This window comes from Hordeum vulgare, chromosome 5H (genome assembly GCF_904849725.1).
Source record: "Hordeum vulgare subsp. vulgare chromosome 5H, MorexV3_pseudomolecules_assembly, whole genome shotgun sequence".
NCBI lineage: Eukaryota > Viridiplantae > Streptophyta > Magnoliopsida > Poales > Poaceae > Hordeum > Hordeum vulgare.
In genome coordinates, this window is record NC_058522.1 from 533,670,615 (window position 1) to 533,693,356 (window position 22,742).

The window sequence follows — 22,742 nt, forward strand, 5'->3', positions numbered from 1 at the left end:
TATAATATGTAGGATCCAATATGGGCATCCAGGTCCCGCTATTGGATATTGACCGAGGAGTCTCTCGGGTCATGTCTACATAGTTCTCGAACCCGCAGGGTCTGCACACTTAAGGTTTGACGTTGTTTTATGCGTATTTGAGTTATATGGTTGGTTACCGAATGTTGTTCGGAGTCCCGGATGAGATCACGGACGTCACGAGGGTTTCCGGAATGGTCCGGAAACGAAGATTGATATATAGGATGACCTCATTTGATTACCGGAAGGTTTTCGGAGTTACCGGGAATGACGAATGGGTTCCGGGAGTTCACCCGGGGGGGGGGGGGGGGCAACCCACCCTGGGGAAGCCCATAGGCCTTGGGGGTGGCGCACCAGCCCTTAGTGGGCTGGTGGGACAGCCCAAGAAGGCCCTATGCGCCATAGGAAGAAAATCAAAGAGTAAAAAAAGAGGAGCTGGGAAAAGGGGGAAGGACTCCTCCTTCCAAACCTAGTTGGACTCGGTTTGGAAGGGGAGGGTTCCCCCCTTAGGCTCGGCCGACCCCCTTGGGAGTCCTTGGACCCCAAGGCAAGGCTCCCCCTCCTCCCCCTATATATACGGAGGTTTTAGGGCTGATTTGACACAACTTTGTCACGGCAGCCCGACCACATATCTCCACGGTTTTACCTCTAGATCGCGTTTCTGCGGAGCTCGGGCGGAGCCCTCCTGAGATAAGATCACCACCAACCTCCGGAGCGCCGTCACGCTGTCGGAGAACTCATCTACCTCTCCGTCTCTCTTGCTGGATTAAGAAGGCCGAGATCATCGTCGAGCTGTACGTGTGCTGAACGCGGAGGTGCCGTCCGTTCGGCACTAGATCGTGGGACTGATCCCGGGACGGTTCGCGGGGCGGATCGAGGGACGTGAGGACGTTCCACTACATCAACCGCGTTCACTAACGCTTCTGCTGTACGGTCTACAAGGGTACGTAGATCACACATCCCCTCTCGTAGATGGACATCACCATGATAGGTCTTCGTGCGCGTAGGAAATTTTTTGTTTCCCATGTGACGTTCCCCAACACCGTCACGCTGCCGGAGAACTCATCTACCTCTCCGCCTCTCTTGCTGGATCAAGAAGGCCGAGATCATCGTCGAGCTGTGCGTGTGCTGAACGCGGAGGTGCCGTCCGTTCGGCACTAGATCGTGGGACGGATCGCGGGACGGTCCGCGGGGCGGATCGAGGGACGTGAGGACGTTCCACTACATCAACCGCGTTTCTTAACGCTTCTGCTGTGCGATCTACAAGGGTACGTAGATCGAATATCACCTCTCGTAGATGGACATCACCATGATAGGTCTTCGTGCGTGTAGGAAATTTTTTGTTTCCCATGCGACGTTCCCCAACAAGTTAAAGACAAAACAAACATAACCGAAGCATGGCATGAGAGGGAGGGAGCTACCGTCGAGTGGGAATGGGCCTTCATGAGGAGGGGCGGAGGGCAGACTCTTCGTGTGAGAGTTCGAATCACGGGAAGAGCCGGCTACGCTTGGTAAGAAAAAGAAATCCAATCAATATGACTTACTGAGTGGCACTGCAATGGAAGTTGGGTTCGAGGTGGTGTAAAAATTACAGTACCCGAAGTCGTTGTGCTAGTACGTGTATGGAGAAGTTCAGAGAAGCTCATGAGCATTTTTAGTTCATGATTAGCATCTCACAAAGCCATGAAACTATAAAGCTCAGAGCAATTTGTTAAAATTTATGTGTCGAGAATACTACATGTGCTATGGGCAACTTAAAGCAAACATAATTCAAGTAATCAACTAATTTGTGATCATCAGGTACCACCTCCCTCGCCCTACCCGCACAAAATATTGCATAAGCATCAACTGCATACCTACAGTAAGAATAACTTCTAGTTACTAATCAGACTGAAAAAGAAATAACATTGTACAAATACTACATATATCCAACAAAAGAATTGAGAGGGCAGCACTCACTTGTCGACACCACAAAGTTGCATAACATGAGTCCAGGTCGGCGCCGCTCTTGCTCGCCAGGCTGCCGAAGCTGATGTAGAGCACGAACGCCGGGGCCTGCGCGTCCAGCCAGTCGAGGCAGGAGCGGTCCTGCTGAAGGAGGCTGCTGGACGACGCCGGGGAGAGCTTGTGGAGCGGACCAACGGCGAACACGGGCACGCCAGCGAGGTCGCGTCGGGTGGCCGCCAGGTCGTCGGCCTCCAGCGCGTCGAAGGGGTTGAAGACGAACCCCGCAGAGCTTCGCATCGCCTCGACCGCCCGCGCAGCAGCTTGCACATTAGCTCGTGCTCGTGACGGCTGTTGCTGTTGGCGCCCATCAGGTCCCGGACGCGGTACGGCGGTAGCTCCCTCACCGGCGCGTCCAGCTGCGACTCAGCCCTCACCGGGAGGTAGCCCTTGTGGCAGAGCACCAGGTGGCCACGAAGTTGCGGAAGCAGGCGGCGCTGCCGGTGCGGGGGCACCAGCGTCGGCACGCCCAGCCGCCGCGCCACGCGCACGAGGGCCAGCAGGTGCGCGTCGGCGACCAGGCACGCGACCTGGTCCCTGGCGCCGGGAGCCTCCAGCACGGCGGCCAGGCGCTCCCAGAACGGCGCCTCGCAGGAGCTGTTGACGACGAAGATGTGCTCCATGGTGGCCGTCACCGTCTCCAGGGTGCCCGTGGGGAAGCCGTCGGGGACGGGCACAAAGTCGTAGGCCGGGTGGCGGGACGGGTCGGGTGCCGTCCGTCGCCGCCCTTTGCCGTCCGCGCGCTGCCTTGCTCCACCATGGCCGCTCCGCTCGAAAGAAAGCGTGTGGATAAGATAGAAGAAAGGACTGCGGGTTGAATACTCAGAAGTTGAGGGACTTTTCTATAAAAGTGACAACGACGCGATGGACGACTAAGTTCCATAAGGTAGATTCCTCTACCTTTCGCATAGAAAATTTAACAAAAGCTGAATCATTAAAAAAAATTATAATTAAGCAAGAGATAATCTGAGGGGCGGTGCCTATACGATATGCAGCTGCTCTTGGTTACATATTACACCGGTATAAAAGAAGCTGAAAGCAACCAAAATGGAACAGTAGAGAGAAATGAAGCACCTTCTTCGATCTGCTGCTGGAGTAGGTAGTAGTCGAGCTCGTCCATCACATCCTCTGAGTCATAAAGCAGCTCTCTGAGATCATCCAGTGACTGGGCCAGAGGCTTGTTGTCGATCCTCCTACCCTCAGAAGCAGCAAGAACCATCTCCACGTACTTCATCTCAAGTTTGAGTTTCTCCACATCTTCAGCAAGCCCGATTTCCCGAGTCCAGGCTACCATCTGTTGAGTGAAGAGGCTCCCAAGGATGCTTTGCACTCAAGAGGAAAGGAGAGGTATAGCAAACTAAAAGGCAGGCTTTTCGGCAAATGAAAAGAGTTGAACAATGCACCAAAAAGCAGCTAACTTTACCAAGTAGCACTGCTAGGATCCCTTCAACTGATGCACAGGCCCCTCATGGCAGCTCGAGACGGGGTCCGCACAGCTGTGGAACTACATGGAAGCCCTTGCGTCAAGTATTTGGTCCACGGCTGCAAAAAACTCCTCTTTACCGATGAATATGACGAGCTTATGGTGTTACATGACAAGTATCGTACTACTTAGAAAGTATTTTCGTGGAAGCTGGCCAAGGAAGCAACATATTCATATGGTACAGAATCGCAGAGACTTTTCTTACCCCCGCGTGCTGCGTACCAGCGAGAGGGTGAGCCGCACCAAGGCCAGGGGAGCCCCACGGGCAGGATGAGGCCACGACATGAGTCCTCCACCACTCGACGGGATGCTGCGATGGAGATCGACGACGTTGATGGCTGCGCCAAGGCCACCACCCCACCCGCGCGTGGACCCGGAGCAGAATCTCCGGCGGGGCATTTCCTCGAACACACCCAGGGCGCGGAATTTCCTCGAACACGTCCGGGGCGCGGACGCGCTGAGTATGTCTGAAGCGATTTGATTTTGCAATGGACACCAGTAGCGGCGGCAGAGGATGTCTAAAGCGAGGCCTGACGCTGGTGTTATTACCTTGGCAACGACGTGCGGCGCTGCCCCCTGCGCGATCTGACGGCCCGCACCGGCCTCCTCCTGCGCCCCTCCGCCCGCGCTGGCCTCCGACGCGGCTGCACCGTCGGCGGTGGCGGATTCGGGGAAGGAGGGTTTGGCGGGAGGGCGGGGCATCACCGGAGGCGACGGGGCCGCGACGGAGAAGAGCTCGAGCGGCGCGATCCTGAGGCGGCCCGCGGCGCCCCGCCGGGTGTAGTCGGGAGTGTGGTGCATCTCCGCGTCCGCGTCCGCGTCGTCGTCCGGCAGGGAGGGCTGGGCGGCCTCCGACGAGCCCGTGCAGCTGGCGACGTCCGGCAGGGAGGGCGGGGCGGCCTCCGAAGAGCCCGTGCAGCTGGCGACGTCCGGCAGGGAGGGCGGGGCGGCCTCCAACGAGCCCGTGCAGCTGGCGACGTTTTCTTCACTTAAAACGAACTACGGGTTGATTATCAGTAAACGCAGGGGGTTTTCTGTAAAAGTGCATGACGCACGACAGAAGCATTAGCTCCTTTATTATTAGAAAAAGATAAGTAATGTAGCATTGTTTAAGTAAAGGGATAACATCGTAACATGATTGTCACCAACCACCTGCATTATGATTGACACTGTCAAGGACGCTTTCGGCTTGAGGGGATCCAGGTCACAGAACCGTCGGATTGCCAGATCCGGAATTTTCATACTATTACGACTGTAGGATCATATGTCACCTTCATTGGGTATCATGAAGTGGACGTGTCAAGCTATCTCTGGTAATATGAGCGTGTCTATGCACAGAGCAAAACGAACGCGTAGCTTGTTAGGTTTGTGCCGCGTTTTTCTCTTGCCGCATATACGGTCTAGAATATTCTATGATCGAACTAATCAAAATTCAAAAGCGGTTGCTAATAATTTCGATCAAACACATGTGCTCCGTTCCATCAAGCAATCCAGCCTCCCGTCGTCCTTCTCCTCTCTCGTATTGCATTCACCAGCTGTGACGTCAACCTCAGCAACAACAACGATGCTAAATAAAAAAAAAAAAGATGACTACAGCGCCGACACATGCATTGTCGCACCCGCGCCGACGAGCGCGCACAACTCCCAAAGCCATCACCAATCGTTGCATCGCAGCATGAGGAGCCGTCGGGGCTGCTCGATAGCAACACCGAGCTCGTCACCACGTCAAACTTCATTGCAGCTCCGACAAAAGCTTCATTGCAGCTCCGACGGAGTCCATTCTATCCTCACCGCAACTTCACCGACTCCGATGACGTTCCATTGCAGCTCACCGCGGCAAAAACCATCCTGGATTTAAGCCGGTAGCACCGGCGAGCGTAGTACCGTAGCACGGGTGCGCCCTGCGGGGTCGCTCCCCGACCTGTCTTGCAACACCAACGAGCGTTGCATCATAGCTTCGACGCACCAACAAAAAGCGTTGCATAGTAGCACCACGACAATAGCCATCCTAGCTTCACACCGGTAGCACCGGAGAGTGTTGCGCAATGCCGATGCGTGATGTGGCGTCGCTCCACCTCTGGCTTGTACCGCCGGCGAGTGTTGCATCAAAGCCATTGGGCTGCGTGATGAGCGTTGCATGACAGGAGCGGCTAAACAAAAAACGGCCATCGGCTGTGCAAGGGATTGGGAATCACAATGTTTGGGTGCGCCAGCTTGCTTGAAGAACGCATCCATGGCGGGGATCCAACATGAGGAAGAAAGCGATAAAGAAAGAAGCAGGGGGTTTTGTTCGGGGAAAGGGAAAAAATGAAGGGCATGCGTAAGGAACGAGGGGCGGTGGGTGGGCCTCCACGTGACACGTGGTGTGCGTACGAGAAGGTTTGCACAAGACGAGAATCATCCGACTTCAATAAACGTTTTCCAATTCAAAACCTTAAAACACCAGCAATTTCCCTTTCTTTTAGGGAGACTTTTGTACTATGTTGAAATATGAGGTGCCTTTTAGGCTCATCCAATATTTTTTGAAAAATATTAAGGGACCGTGTGGATTATGTGACTAGGTGGTGGGAATTTTAGTACCACCCTAGATTTGAAGGAGTTGAACCTCTTTGTAAGGGTTCCTCTTCTATATGCTATTGGATCTTGAGAAAAGAATTGGTTCCCGCGCGCTCCTCCTCAGTCCCGCGCGCATCGTGTTCCGTCAATGAGCCGATCCGAGCTCAGAACCATGAATGAGCCTATCCAATCTTAGAACCATGTCACTCATGCGCATATGCTTAATGTTGCCCGTCACAAACGGGGAGTTCTTAGCATATGATTCACGATCTGAGACATCAAATAATGGGCTATTGTCGACTCATACGTTGGGTCCAACCACATCCCTTCACCCAGCTGCACCTATATATTGGAGGTGTCGGCCAACCCTAGTCGTGACCCCATCCCGTCCACCGTGTGCATGGTCCTACAAGAGAGTAGGCCTCCAAAACCCATGTCCCTTGAGATCATGTACGCGACAGGGACAATTAGGTCTGGGGGCTGATACGTCTCCAACGCATCTATAATTTTTTTATTGTTCCATTCTGATATATTATCATTCTGGAATACTTTTTGGGTATTTATTTACCAATTTATATTATTTTTGAGGACTAACCTATTGACCCTCTGCCTAGTGCCATTTGTTGTTTTCTGCATGTTTTTCATTTTCTAGATTTTCAATACCAAACGAAGTCCAATTACCCTGAAACTTTTTTTAAGATTTTTTCAGGACCAAAAGAAGACCAACGAGCACCGGAAGAAGACTGGAGGCCACCCGTGGGCCCCACAAGCCAACACGACCCGACCGGGGGCGCCGTGATGGCTTGTGGGCCCCTCGACGCCCTCCTGACTCTGTTCTCTGGCTTATAGATTCTCATATATCCTAAAAACCCTAGAGCCAGCCCCGAAACACTTCTTACACCACCACAAGTCTATGTTCCGACGGGAGGCCATTTGCAGCTCCGTTTCGGCACCCTGTCGAAGGGGGATCGATCACGGAGGGCCTCTTCATCAACATTGCTGGCCTCATGATGATGTGTGAGTAGTTCACCACAGACCTACGGGTCCATAGCTAGTACATATATGTCAATCTCTCTCTCTCTCTCTCTCTCTCTCTCTCTCTCTCTCTCTCTCTCTCTCTCTCTCTCTCTCTCTCTCTCTCTCTCTCGACCTTCAATACAATGATCATCACATCTTCGCTTTAATCCACATGATGTAATTCCTTTTGTGCGGTGCGTTTGTTGGGATCCAATGAATTATGGGTTTATGTTCAGATTATTCATGATAGATATTTGAGTCTTCTTTAAATACTAATACGATTCTTATGTGCATGTTTATGATAGCTTCGTAATTCTCTCTCATCTATTGGAATAGTTGGCCAACTAGATTGATATTTGTTCGATGAGAGAGGTGCTCGTAGTAGGTTCAACCTGAGGAATTTCTATATCCCAGTGACAGAAGAGGACAAAATGTGTCTTTGTGTTGCTGCTACTAAGAGTAAAACGACGGGGTTTATTCATATTGCTTGAGTTTATTTTGTCTACATCATGGCATCGTTCTTCATGCATTACTATGTTTTACTTAATACTCTAGATGCATGTTGGATAACGGTCGATGAGTGGAGTAATAGTAATAGATGCACGCAGGAGTCGGCCTATTTGTTTATGAACGTGATACTTATATACACACTATCATTGCCGTGAGTATCGTATAACTATCCGCTCTTCTATCAATTGTCCAATGATAATTTGTTTACCCACCGTATGCTGTTTTTCATGAGAGATGCCATTAAGAAAAATTATGCCCCCAGGTCTATTCATATATTTACAAAACCTTTAATACCTTGCTATTATTTACTTGTTTTTATTTTATTTTTTAATTTACAATTATCTACACACCTCACTTGCTTGCGAATAACAAGATCAAGGGGATTGACAACCCTTTTGCCCGTGTTGGGTGTAAGTTGTTTGTTCTTTCGTGTGCAGCCGTTGAATACGATTGTGGTTGCTATTCTTATTGGTTCGATAAACCTTGTTTTCATAACCGAATGAAATACTTATCCACATTGTGCTGTGATAACCCATTCTTTTTTATGAAAAACCGAGCGCAGATCACAAGTACCAGGAAGGATTTCTGGCCCCATTGCTGGGGAATATCATTACCAACTACCAAGTAACTTCACACAAATTTTCATTCACTTGTTCCTCTTTTTATTTTCTAGTATATCTAGTTTGTCTCATAAAAAATCAAAAGTACAAAAATATTTACCTTTACTTGCTTTGCTTGTCACTAGTTTGCATCTTTACTATCTAGTTTACTTGTCTAGCTATGCTATCTTTATCTTTGTCACATTAAAACAGAAAGTGAAATGCAAAGATTAAGATAAATGGATCCTCACCCACTAGCCAATTTTTTAAAAGACCCATTTATATTGAAACAATTGCTAGTGAGAGTGCACTAGATTATCTTTACGAGGTCTTGCTTGAAAATCATGAATCCAAAAATTGTGAAATTTATAAAGTGATTCATGATAGTTTCTTGAATGAAAATCATGATTGTTATATTGTTGAATTTGAATATGATCCTACATGTAATCACTATGAAAGAGGGAAATATGGTTATAGAAATTTTCATGTTACTTACGTAACTCTCTTGATATTCAAATTGTTAATGCTTCATTCTTCCTACTTGCTTATGCTAGACACTTCTTGTGATAATAAATTGTTTGTTTATAAAATGCCTAAGCATAGAAAGTATGTTAGACTTAAATGTACTTGTCGCCCCAGCTGTGCCTCTTGCTGCAGCGGCTGAAAGCCATCGTAGCAGCGCCTTCGTGAACGTGCACCGCGCCATCTTGACCTCCCCTGCACGCGGACAACCGTCTGGTGCGCCACCACACGCTCCCACCGCTCCGGCGCGCGGAACACCAGCGCACGAGCACGCGAACAAGGGTCTCACCATTTGTAATCATGTTCATAACAATTTGTTGCCATTAAATAGAAGAAAAGACACGGAGGTAATTATGTTCATAACAATACCAACCCACCTTTCCATGAATCCTAGTTTTAACATAATTGTTTGGAGGTAGTCCCATTCAACTGTGTCATATGCCTTCATCATATCTAATTTAAGTGTTCAGTGTTGATCTTTCTTTGCCTTATTCCTCTTCATAAAATGAAGGCATTCACATACAGTTATATTATTGTCAGTAATTAACCTTTCTGGGAGGAAAGCAGACTGCTCGTCAAAAATGATCTCTGAGAGGACTAGCTTGAAACGGTTAGCAATCACCTTGAAAGTAATTTTATATAGGACATTACACAAGCTTATAAGACGGGCTGTGTCAATGATGTGGTTTTTTTTTACCTTAGGGATCAAGACGAGTAAGACGTGTTATTGATGCATTCTGTTGATTCAGTCCCCTCAACAATTCACAACACTGCATTTATGACTTCATCGTCACAGACCTCCCAGTGTTACCGAAAGAAATGAGATGGGAGTCCATCTGGCTGAAACACAACGTCCGGGCTGGGCTTTCACGCTGCTTTTCGAGCCGGGTTTGCAAGCATATGTTAAAAAACCAGGCCCAGCCCGGCCGACATATGATCAAAGAGATAATGAAATGAAACGAAATCACTAATTAACGAATACTTCTTTCAAAGATCACTCCAACCTCCTAGGTCGCGATAAATGACACATTGTATGTGTGTCACTTGTCGTAACCTGAAAATTTTCTCTTTTCTCTTTTTTCGTAGATTCTTTTTTTCAAAACATGTTATCTCCTAAACTGTGCGTTTAAATCTCGAACCGTTTTCATCATTGAATTTCCCGCGTCGAGATCTTCAAAATTAGATCCTATGTTGATAGATTTTGAAGAACTTTTCTTTCAAGAAAAAACCGAACAAAAAAATCATGCCTCCCGTGAGAGAAAAAAACAAAATACACATTTTTTCGTATTTTTTCCTTTTCAAAAAACACGAGCATGTCTATCACAAAGGCAAAACCATACCTCTCGTTGAAGCAAACCGTGCCACTTGCAAAAAAAAACGCGTTTTCCCAACAAAAAACAAAAAATAAATTTTTTTGTTTTCGAAAGGCATGGCCGTGCCTATCGCAGAGGCAAAACATGCCTCACGAAAGCAAAAAACCATGTTTCTCATGAAAAAAAAGTGTGTTTTTGAAAAAATCACAAAAAATAAAAACTAATCTAAAAAGCTAAAAACACGTGTAAAAAAATAAAAAAATTTGAAAAAGCGCTTAGAATATAACACGGACGGCGGCTGAAAACTCGCCAAGCGGGAGAGTGCTTTCTTAAAGGCTCCTTCCGGAGCGCTCGACTAGTGACTCGTATATGCCAAGAAGGTAGGTTTGCTGTTAAATTAGTCTCAATAATTGCACCCCCATCCATCTAATTTAATAATAGCACATGACATGGTACTCCCACTTTGCCATCCACATCATCCATCTACTTTAGAATCTTGATCGGCCCTTTGTAGAAAGAGCCACCAACCCAGCGTGGATAAAACCAGCTTGATCAGTAAGGTACATGTCCCCCTCTCCCATCTCACCATGTCACTGACTAGGATTGGCACAAACATCATAGTTCACCAAGGTCCCTGGGAAAAACGGCCTCCAGGAAAAGGAATTTTTGTTACACAAATCCTCCAACACTCCATGCAAGTCTATCACATGCATAGTGTAATACTGGTACCGATCGAGAAGAGCAGATGAAAAAAATTAAGTACACGTGGCGATGTCTCTGGCTGCTACGGCGGTCGGCCACGGCCAGAAGAGAACTCAGAAGGTGGCCTTCTTGAGCGAGGTGATGGTGACCGACGACCCGAGCGGCGAGGACCCGACCTGCACGTCGAAGGAGTCGTAGCGGAGGAAGATCTCGGCGACGAGGAGGCGCGCGATGAGCACCACGAAGTCCTTGCCGGCGCACTGCTTGTCCTGCAGCGTCGGCGTCGCCGACTCTGGCCCGTTGGACCACACGACGTACCGGAGCAGCCGCTCGCCGTCCTCGCCCATGAACCTGTCGGGGACGTACTCCTCGGCGCGCTGGAACACCCGCGGGTCCTTGGTCGCCATGGGCTGGTACCCGAACATCAGCTCCCCCTCCCGCACCTCGTACCCGTAGTCGTGGCTCTCCACCACCATGTCCTTCTTGGCGCGCCCGTACTGCATCGCCACCGGCGGCTCGATCCGCAGCGCCTCGTACACGGCCGACTTCACCAGCGGCATCTCGGCGAGCGCCTGCATGGTCACCTCGCCGCCGTTGGCGCGCACGGCGGCGCGCACCTCCGTCGCCAGGCGGCCGTGCACCCGGCCGCCTGCGCGGCCCAGCCACTTCACCAGCGACGGGAACAGGATCTTCATGCCGCCGAAGGAGTTGAAGCACATGGCGAAGAGGATGTTGTGCACCGCCTCCTCCCGCGCGATGCCCAGCCGCTGGCCCTCGTCGATAACCGCCTTGCCGGCGTCGCGGAAGAAGTCGGCCAGGCGGCCGTAGTCCTTCTTGACGAGCGCCGGCGGGAGGCGGAAGGTGTGGAGGAGGCCGTCCTCGACGAGGGTGGGCAGGCCGAGGTTGAGCAGCGGGCTGATCTGGAACAGCACCCACTTGGTGATCAGCTTGGGCCCTTGGTCGCGGAGCGGCGAGTCGACGGGGTCGCGGCCGAGGAGCGCCTGGCAGAGGAAGCCGAAGGCGGCGGCGTCGTTGTAGTTGCCGAAGTCGGCCTTGCCGACGCGCGCGAGGTCGGTCTCCATGCGGCCGAAGAGGTCGCCGTAGACCTCGCGGAAGGTGGGGATGACGTGCTGGCGGCGGTGGGTGAGGAGGTGGAAGAGGAGCGACTTGAGCGGCGCGTGGTTTGCCTCGGCGGGGTCGACGTAGGAGAGCACGCGGTAGCCGCCGGTGAGGTCGGTGGAGGGCATGAAGGTGCCGGTGAAGAGGTCGGTCTTGTCGACGAGCGAGGTGTCGAAGAGGACCGGGAAGGAGGCGGCGTCGAGGAGCGCCACCACGCGGGGGTCCTTGGCCACGAAGGGGCCGGGGGGCATGTTGAGGCGCACCACCGTGGAGCGGTGCGCGCGGACGCGGGCGGCGAAGAAGCCGTCGCGCCCGCCGGGCCCGTAGAAGTACTCGAGACGGTCCTTGAGCGCGCCCAGCACCGGCGGGCCGTGCTCGCCCGGCACCTTGCGCAGCGGCAGCCGCCGCTTCGGCGACAGCACCTCGTGCCGGTCCGTCGCGGAGGCGGACGCCCGCGTCTGCCGCCGTCTGGTGCCCGCGCTCGGCGCGGAGAAGGAGAGCTGGTGGACCGCCGTCGCCATTTGCTGTGATCCGTGCGAGAGCTACGGAGGGAAGGGAAGTGCTACAGCTCGAGTAGTTGAGCAAAGTCCACGGCGGCTGCTGGTGGTGGTGTGCCGTGTGCAGTGCCGGTACTCGTGGTAGTATAATGACTCGGTGCGTGTGTGGGGGCGGCTATTTAAAAAGCGGCGTTGGAGACGGGCAGTGCGCCTTGACTGCGCGCGTGGTGGGAGTGGGAAACGTGGGCCTTTTCGGACGGTGCGCCGCTCGCGGGGTCACGGCCGGTGGTGTGTCTGATCGCAGAGCAGCTTCCGCTCACCGACCCCGGCGCGGCCTCGTGCACTTGGAGAATCGGTAAAAGGTGGCCACTAGTGGCACCATCTCCGACCACATTTGACTAATTTGATCTTTGATAGAGTACGTTGTTAGAGTAACTTCAACGTGCCGATCTAAATTTGCCAGGCGGACACGAGCGTCCGCTTCTGTACATGGATCGGCTTGTTCGTCCAACGCTGATCGAATTCATTTTTTATCAACGAGAAAAAAACATAAAAAATAATTTAGGACAGTAAAACTGAGCCTAATCCCAGCCTTCTCACGTCCTTAGCATTTCTGGCCGTCCGTTTAGCTGATTTGATCATTTCTGGTCGTCAGATATGCTGTCCTAAGGGGCAGCTACTCCAGAAGAAAAATCAAAGCTCACTAGTACACTGGGCCAGACAGCCCAACATCTGGCCGAGTATAGACAGCCCACGGTCGTTGCGCTGCCTCCCGTCTCCGTGAAAAAAAGTATTGAGGAACAGATTGGGCCATTGGGGGCGGTCTACGCAGAGGATGCGGACGGGTGCTCAATACTGCCGGCTACGCGGGCGGTCTGCGATGGGATCCAGCCGACGCGCCGTGTTGAATCGGTCCAGCTGAGGCATGCGAGGGAACTAGCGTGAGGGGATCCAGCAGATGCGGGTGGCGGCGTCAACGAGGGGCTGAGGCCGTATCTATGGGATTTGCGGCGGGAGGCGGCGCGTGCGAGGCTGGGCGATTTAATTTTATTGTAGTTGCACCAGCCAATGAGCGACTCCATGGACATCTTCGACGGGAGGACCAGAGGGGCGCCTGTATATGTTGTGCCTCTTCCGGCTGTCTTCATTCCTCCTACCTCTGGCATATGTGCTTCATGCCAGGTCAGCGGTAGCGGCAGGTGTACGAGAGGCGAGGGCGACAAGAAAGAGGCCAACGGCAACAGAGCACACCGTGCTCCTACCCCCCGCAGTGTGGGTTCTCTTAACACCATCCCCTTCTCCTCGTTCAGGAGCTGCGCGTGCAACCCCTCAGAGACGGCACCTTCTATGCGTCACAGACCCCTCTGTTTCTGCCTCAAACATCCCCCAGTCGAATGTTTCATCTCTGTGCTTCGCTTCTGCAAATCAATCAAGCTTGCACGGGATGACCCAGGTATCGTCCTACTCCCAAAACCTGTTAGATTTTCAATCATTATCTATTAGCCTAACTAGATGTGTTCCTTTTGCTCGAATTGATATTTATGTTCAAAATCCAAAATCATTAATCTATTTCTTTCTAACATTTTTTTGGGGAACCAAGCATAGTATGAAATCTTGCTTGTCCATGTATAATCGGATCTAATGGTCAATTAGATTGATTCCTTCGGTTGCTTACAATTGCACTGTTTGTGGTTTGCATGATCTTGCTCGCAAGGTGTAATTCAGCGGAGCTGCAGCCGGTGGAAGTCGACCAGTCATCTTGGTCTAAGGGAAGTTGATATCAATTGATGTGTCTGCAAAAAAGGTAAATATATCTATTCAACATTGCTTTGCTTTCATTGAGATAAATTAAATTTCTAGCCAAGCAAAGCAATCAAAAACAAGATGATTAGTGTTAGTTTAATTAGGCAATACTATATATATATTATACAGTAATAAATGATTACTCCATTAATTTGGTTCCACTTTAAAAGACCGACGCTAGCAAGGGCGTGTACAATTTTATTTGAAGAACCTTTCAAGTATTATTAGTGTGAAGATCTTTTTATTGGACCAAACTACATGATTGATTTACTAACCAGCGAGCAGGTAATACTAATTTGGGTAAGGTTCTTTTATGTGTTGCTTGCATATTCAATAAAATAAAATAAAATGGACAAGTCAACTTCTAAAATAGTTGGGGTGTCCCTGGGGAAGCAGTACTTGCACCGCATCCAGGAAAATGTGGGTATATATGAAATCACGTGAACTTGCTGTCATACGTTTCAAAAAGATTAGATGCTCTAAAAATATTCTAAGGCTTATACTGATTGTGTGGTTTGGTTGTGAACTTGCATTTGGGCAACCACTTCTCAAATTGGGATCCTTAAAATGGGTAATTTTGCTAACTAGGATTATGTCTAATTTTGTACAGATTTTAGTTTTACCTGGCACTAATTTCCCCACTGCAAATTCATCATTTTTGGTATCAATTACACATAAATGTATTTGGTGCATTACCATATAAAATTTAGTTTGCAAAGTATTAGGTACATTACCCAAACATTTGTCCAACCAAGTTGCCTCTGAGAATGAAAGAGGAAAATAACAACAGTGTGCAGGAAGCCTAAATGAATTTATGTCATCGTATTGTGAAACATACTTTGTCGAGAAAAGGGGTTGAGAACACACTGTTTATTGCTCACACAAAGCTGTCAAATGTCTAATATTTGGGTGATGGTGCGAACGGGGTCTTCTTGCAGGTTTTACTTCTATCCCACATAGTCATAACTTGCCTATTCACAAACCCCAGCTGCTGCAGATGATGCATGTGTTTGCAATAAATATGTTAACGATAAACTGAACTATTGATTCAGTAACTCTAATTTTGGTGCAACGATCTTCAACAAGGATGCATTGACACTGATTCCTTTTTGAGTTTCCGTAAGCAGTGCTTAATTTGGATTACGACAAGAGATCAATTCTTAAGGTTGTACTGAACCAGCACACTGTATTTATTACTGTGGCAGTACTATAATCTTTTTATTATGCTTTTTAAAGTAAATTTTAAGTCTGTCTCTTCTCATAAAATTTGGGAATCTAAGGCTCTTCAGTAGGTTTTTTACAAAAAAGGCTTTTCAGAAGCTACTACATGAATATGGTTAGTTGCTCACATCATATGCATGCTTTTCTTTCTTTAACTTTCAAATGCTTGTGAATCATGTGCAGAAGTAGTGTTACATGTAACCCTGTAGGCGTTGAACTAGATACCAATCAATTAGTGCTGTTAGGAAGATAATATAGGTTTTGATCTGTCCAGAGGTGATGCAATGCTTCTCTATTCCCATTTCAGTACATATTAACCTCCAGCACATGCATGGATTTTTGCGCATATTGGCTACTTTATAGCCGTAACTTCTTCTAGTTGAATTACATGTAAGTTGTGTCCTCTATTTAATAAGTTGTTTGTATTTTGGCTTGTACAAATGATTTACGCATCCTTGCAACGACTGTTGCAAGACATGGAAGAAGAACATAAATCAATCTAAGATGATTTCAGAAACCAAAGACGTAGTATATGTATATTACCTTTGATTTTCAGGAATATAAGAATAATCATGTGTGGTTTTCTTTCAATGTGGAAATTATTACGACGATCCTTCATCAGAGATGGACACATGCAAGATTTTATTCTTATAAAAAGCATTTCTTGTTTCTAACTTAGATTCGGCAAATATTTGATTGGAGCTGATTTGTGTACTACGGTACTCCCAAAAATCGTAGCTTCCATCCAGCGGCTTTGGCAGAGTTACGTTTCGTCAATTCCTGGATTTATAGATGTTGTTGCTTTTCGAAAAAAGGCTTGTTGCTCCTTGATCAAGGTTATTAACTTTTAGATATGTTCTCGTGTATGTTCATGGTAATCCAGTGGTGAGTAACAATTTATTTTTGACCTTTCCATTTGAAAGTAACAATAAGAATAACATGTCCCAAAATAGTGTTTTACCTCTTTTGCTTAGAGTACCTCAGGTCTAAGAAAAAACGGAAATTTTCCTATTTCAATAGTTTATGTTCAGTTATGCTTACCTTCCATATCTTTGTTTATTTATAGAAATACCATTAAATACAATGTCAAAATAGCTGGGCGCAGCAACGCGCGCCAATCATGATCTAGTTAAGCATTAAAAGCCGGCCACGAAGGACGGTGGTAGTCCACGCGTTGCGTCCGCATTACATTAAATTAAAATAAAAAAACTAAAATTGCGTCCATGCAGTCCTAGGCGTCGTCGTCTAGCACGCTCCTCCTCCTCCGCCTCCCGTCGCTCCTCCTCCTCCTTCTCCAGCTCCATGAGCCGCAGGCCTTCGGCGCGCTTCGCGTGCAGGTGCACCGACCTCCAGTGCTCGAGGTAGGTCAGCTCCTACAACGGGGGTCGCGCCGAGCCAGATGGGCGGCGCGCTAACGAACTCCTCGACGATGCCGGTCCACTAGTAGACCTGCCGTGGCAGCGCGGGCTCGGGCTTGGGCTTCGGCGGAGGTGGTATGACGCAGTCGCCGGCGGCCGACAGTGCCATGGCCTCCGCGAGCTGCCGCTGGTACGCCTCCTCCTCTTCCGCGACGCGTCGAGCTTCTTCCTCGATGTCGCGGAGGACACCAGCGAGCGCCGCCTGGTAGGCGACCTCAACCTCCGGGTCCTCGTCGCTGATGACAGGCGGGGGCGACGGTGGGCCTCCTGGCTGCACTTGGCTCTGCTCCTCGTGCTCCACCGCGAACCACACCTCCCAGTTAGGGGAGTCGGTCGCGTATGTGGGGTCTCGCCGCCGCTTAGTCACCTCCTCCAGATGCACCCGCGTCGACCGCGGCACAGCCGACACCGGAATCCTCTCCGGATTCAGGTGCCAGCCATGCGGCAGCGTGACATCCGGGTAAGGGAGTGCGATGCGGTGCTCCGAGTGCCATCGCGCTTGGTGCACCGGGACGCTCACGCGCTGGCGAGGCCGGGAAAACGATGGCGGGGAGTTGGCGCGGGGGAAGAGCGGGGCCTTGCCCTTGTTTGGGAAGCCGTCGACCATGGTGGGCTAAGGTTTCGGTAGCCAGGAGGTGGCGAGATGGGGACGAGGACGGGTTCTGGAAGTGGCTGGCGGAACCCACCGCATGCTTGGAATAAAAAAGGCCGGCCACGGTCGCCGACGCGTGGGACCGAGGATGGAGGTTGTCATAAATTATGTTGACCGCGGTGGTTGGGGGCGGACACCGAGGGGGCGCGCGCGTCCCTTCGCGTTCGCGCCGACGCATTTCAGTCCCAAATTTGGGCTGGAAATGGGTCGGCGCGTTGGGCCATCTTTTTTGCTTGCGCTGACCCAAACGGACGACGGCGGACGAAATGGGTCGCCCCGTTGGAGTTGCTCTTAGAGCATGAGCCACATGTCTCAAATGACCCCTTCTACGCATGCAGACGCGTCCGGTTAGTGATCGAACAGGAAAAAAACAAATTCAATACGTTTGGTCTGTTCGCGAACCTTCGTTTTCATCTCAAATATAGAACAGATATGAGGGCTCGCACACGCGTCCAGACGTGCCCGATCAGTCTGCCTCATAGGACGCGGACCCATCCGTGACCACTTTTCTTCTTTATTCATTCTTTTCTTTCTCTCTCTTCCTCTCCGCCAATCACGTGCAAGTGACCGGAGAAAACGTGAAATGTGGTTGCGAGTGGCGAAGCTAGAAACTAAATATAAAGAGGGTCAAAACATGTCATATAATGTTAGAGGGGCCAAATCACCTAAACCTAGCTAATTTTGTTTGACAAATGGAAGATTAAGAGTACATATAGGTGTATTTGTGAGAGCATAGGGGCCCAAGGCCCCTGCCAGCATCCCCTGCCTCCGCCACTGATGGTTGCGCGGACGAACAAATAGAGGACACACCCGTTCACTAACCGGGCGCATCTGCAGACGTTTAGGGAGTCATATTTACAATGTTCGGTTGTAAATGTTCTTAAAGCATCTTTTAACTCTCACCCGTAAGTTTTAACTCTCACCCATAAGTTTTCTCCGTACATGAAGGTGAACGTACATTTTAAACACTCAACCAAACCAGACGCAATTCATACAAACATGATTATCAGAGTTCTAAACCTTTATAAAGGACCGAAGGACACGCCCCTTATTCCCAAACCAATCTAATATCAAGTCTCTTTTGTTTGTCACCTCCTTCAAAAAGTAATAGTTGTTGAGCACAAGCGTGGTCATGAACTATGAGTCTTCATCAACCACCAACCGCATCATCCATTTCCCCAATCTTTATGAACTAGTGCATGTTGGATGGGAGGACTTGAGGAAGCTGAGCCTTAATGATGAACCTCGTCCGGAGGAGGCAACCGACGACGAGGTGAAGGTGTTCTAGATCAAGGAGGAAGAACTCGCACAAGAAGGAGACGATGAATCCATTCCACATGAGTATCCTTCGAACCCTTATCAGTTCAAAATCCAAGGATCTATTCCGTTATTTACTCTTGAGCCTCCCCAAAAGGAATGGGAAAAGGAATCACCTACCCTCGAAGTAGAAAAAGGAAAAGATCAAGGATTTGGAGCAAGTTTCTAAGACTTCTCTGAACACCATTGTAGAAGGTATTGATTTTTTATTGGTTGACGAGCAAAGACCAAGAGGCAAGGGTCGATGGTCTATTACATAAGACTCGACTCATGGCTAACACCGTTAATCAAAATGTTGCACAACTTACGTCTTTGACCCAGGTTGTAGATCATGAGCAAGTTGTGATTGGGGAGATGACATAGCCCTTCAAGAACATCTTCACCACCTGCAGGGATACCCAGGAGTGCATCAAGTGCTAAGTGTCATAGGGTAAGTCCTCCAAAGTTCATATTTGGTTTTCATACATGGATACTATCTCGGTTTTCATGGCCTCTAGCCATTTGTTGGAATCCGGACCCATCATCGCTTTCTCATAGTTCAAAGGTTCTTCGTTGTCTAAAAACACGACTTTCAAGACAACATTACTGTACCGCTCACGGGTAGTACGTATCCTTGTCGACCTATAAAGTTCGGTAGGATTTTGATCTGAAGTTTCGTGATCATAATCATTAACTTCCTTTCGCATCACAAAATCATTTTTCTGTGTTGCATGATGCTTACTACACAACTTTATTCTTGTAAACGTTGTTGGGCCTCCAAGTGCAGAGCTTTGTAAGACAATAGCAAACTTCCCTTAAGTGGACGACCTAAGGTTTATCAATCCATGGGAGGTCTAGGATCCAGATGGTCTCTCTCAAGCAACCCTAAAAATCAAATACAACAAATCTTTTATGTCCCCAACACACCCAATACAATGTCAAATTGTATAAATGCACTAGTTCGGCGAAGAGATGGTGATACAAGAGTAGTATGGATAATAGAAATAGATTTTCACAACCGAATAAATAAAAACAACGAGGTAACAAGTAGTAAACACAGAGCAAAAGGGTATATTAATGCTTGCAAATAAGGCCCTGGGTTAATAATTTCACTAGTGCAATCTCTCAACAATGCTAACATAGTAGAATCATATGGTCATCCCTCAACATGCAACAAAGAATCACTCCAAAGTTCCTATTAGCACAGAACATAATAATAAGTTGTTGTAGGCAGCTAACCACCTCAAAGTTATTCTTTCTGATCAATCTTTTGGGCTATTCCTATAGGTCTCATAAACAACCCTAGAGTTCATAGTAAAATAACACATATGATACATATCAATCAACCCTAATGTCACCTAGATACTCCAATTTCACCTCTAGTATCCGTGGGTTAATTATTTGACATGCCTCAAACAATTTCAGATTCATCATATTCAATCCGGCATAAAGAAGTTCAAATAGTACCCCAAGATTTCTATCGAAGAAAGTAGGATGAAAACGTGCAATCACCCCCTATGTATAGATCCCCAAGGTCACTAGAATCCGCAAGTTGACGCCATAACATATATCGAGTGAATTAATGGAATACCCCATTGTCACTACGGGTATCCACATGCAAGACATACATCAAGTGTTCTCAAGCCCAAAATATTCGATTCAACATAAAGGGATCTCAAAGAGAAAGATTCTATTCATCACAACAAGATAGCAAGGGAAGAACACCATATGATCCAACTATATATATTAACAAAGCTTGTGATACATCAAGATCATGCCATCTCAAGAACACAAGAGAGAGAGAGAGAGATTAAACACGTAGCTACTGGTAAATACCCTCAGCCACGAGGGTGAACTACCCCCTCCTCGTCGTGGCCTCCACCGAGATGATGAAGATGGCCACCGATGATGATTTCCCCTCTCCGGCAGGGTACTGGAAAGGCTCCAGATGTGTTTTTATTTGATACAGAGAGTTGCAGTGGCGTAGAAGAAGTTGTCTCCTAATTTCTGAGGGTTTTTATAAATATAGGATTTTTCAGCATTGGAAACATGCCAAACGGAGCCACATGGGCCCCACCACACAACAAGGCGCGACTAGGGGGTGGCCGTGCCGTGTTGCCTCGTGGCCCACACGTGGCTCCCCTCTGGTGATTCTTCACTCCAATATTTCTCATATGTTCTAGAAAAAATGATCAAGAAGTTTTGAGCGATTCTAAGAACTTTCATTTTCTACACAAGAAACAACACCATGGTAATTGTGTTGTAAACAACGTCAATCCGGGTCAGTTCTAATTAAATCATTTAAAGTGCAAAAAAACCATATAAAAGTATTGTAAACATAGGCAAACATGGAAAGAATACTTCATAAATCATCGATACATTGGAGACGTATCAATGCGCTACTCTCCAATTCAAGAGATGGTTCGATAACCTAATCAAGTTCTACCTTCCCCCCGCTCACTTCTTTTGAGGGAAACTCCTTCTCTAGAAAGGATCCATTCTTGGCAACAAAATTTCTTCACTTCGGATATGTGATATAAGGTATACCCAATTGTCACTTTCGGGTATCATATTAGGACGCACTTCTCTGCTTTGGCTTCGAGATTATCAGGCTAAAGCCTCTTGACATATATGTCGCATCCCCAAACTGTAAGACACGACGACTTGGGTTTCTTGCCAAACCATGATTCATACGATGACGTCTCAATGAATTTAGATGGTGCCCTATTTAAAGTGAATGTGGTTTTATCTAATGCATAACCCCAAAAGATAGTGGAAAATTGGAAAGAGACAACATAGAACACACCATATCTAGTAGAGTACGATTACGATGCTTGGACACACCATTACGATGTGGTGTTCTAGGTGGCGTCAGTTATGAAACAATTACACATTTTCTTCAATTCATACCAAACTCGTAACTCATATATTCACCACCATGATTAGATCATAGAAATCTTACTTCTTGTTACGATATTTTTTTTACTTCACTCTAAAACTCTTTGAACTTTACAAATATTTCACACTTGTGTTTCATCAAGTAAATATACCCATATCTACTTAAGTTATTTGTGAAGGTCAGAAAATAACGATATTCACTGCATGCTTCAACGCTCATCGGATCGCATATATTGGTATATATTATTTACAATAATTCGCTTGCCCGCTCATTGTATCGGATGATGCATGGTTCACACGTTTCAATCGATTCAAAATTGAGTGATTCCAGAAGTCCATCGGCATGGAGTTTCCTCATGCGCTTTACATCAATATGACCCAAGCAATGATGCCACAAGTATGCGGTATTATCATTATTTATTTTTCTTATTTTGGCATCAATAATATGAACATGTGTATTACTATTATCGAGGTTCAATAACAATAAACCATTCACCATGGAAGCATGACCATAAAAGATATTATCATATAAATAGAACAACCATTATTTTTGGATTTCAATGCATACCATCTCGCAATAAAAAAAGATCCAAATATAATGGTCATGCTTAGCGCAGACACAAAATAACAAGTATTAAGGTTTAAAATTAATCCCGAAAGTAGACGTAGAGGGAGAGTGCCGACGACGATCACATGAACCTTTGAGCCATTTCCAACGGGCCTCGTCACCTTGGCCTTAGCTAGTCTTTGTTTATTTTGTAGCTCCTATTTTGAGTTAAAATATTAACAGTTGAACCAGTATCAAATACCCAGGGGCTACTACAAGTAGTAGTAAGGTACATATCAATAACATGTATATCAAACATATCATTGTTGGCATTGCCACCCTTCTTACCTGCCAAATACTTGGGGATTTCCACCTCGAGTGGCCATTCCCCTTGCAATATAAACTGATGGTCTTCTTGACCATCAACACTTGATGCTCTTTCTTGATTTCTACTTCCGTGGTCTTAAGCATCGCAAAAATCTCACAGAATGTCTTGTTCATCACTTGAATATTATAGTTCATCACAAAGCCCTTGTAGCTTGGTGGAGGTGACTCAAGAACTCTCTC

The 22,742-nt window shown here is 47.8% G+C and overlaps 1 protein-coding gene across 1 annotated transcript; it reads right to left on the reverse strand.

Annotated features, from left to right (window-relative positions):
- Window positions 1-10,625: 10,625 nt before the first annotated feature.
- LOC123452395 (allene oxide synthase 1, chloroplastic) lies at window positions 10,626-12,516 on the reverse strand. Its single transcript, XM_045129043.1, has one exon. The coding sequence runs from the start codon at window positions 12,362-12,364 to the stop codon at window positions 10,838-10,840; it is 1,527 nt and encodes a 508-aa protein (XP_044984978.1). The 5' UTR covers window positions 12,365-12,516; the 3' UTR covers window positions 10,626-10,837.
- Between the last annotated feature and the right edge of the window lie 10,226 nt (window positions 12,517-22,742).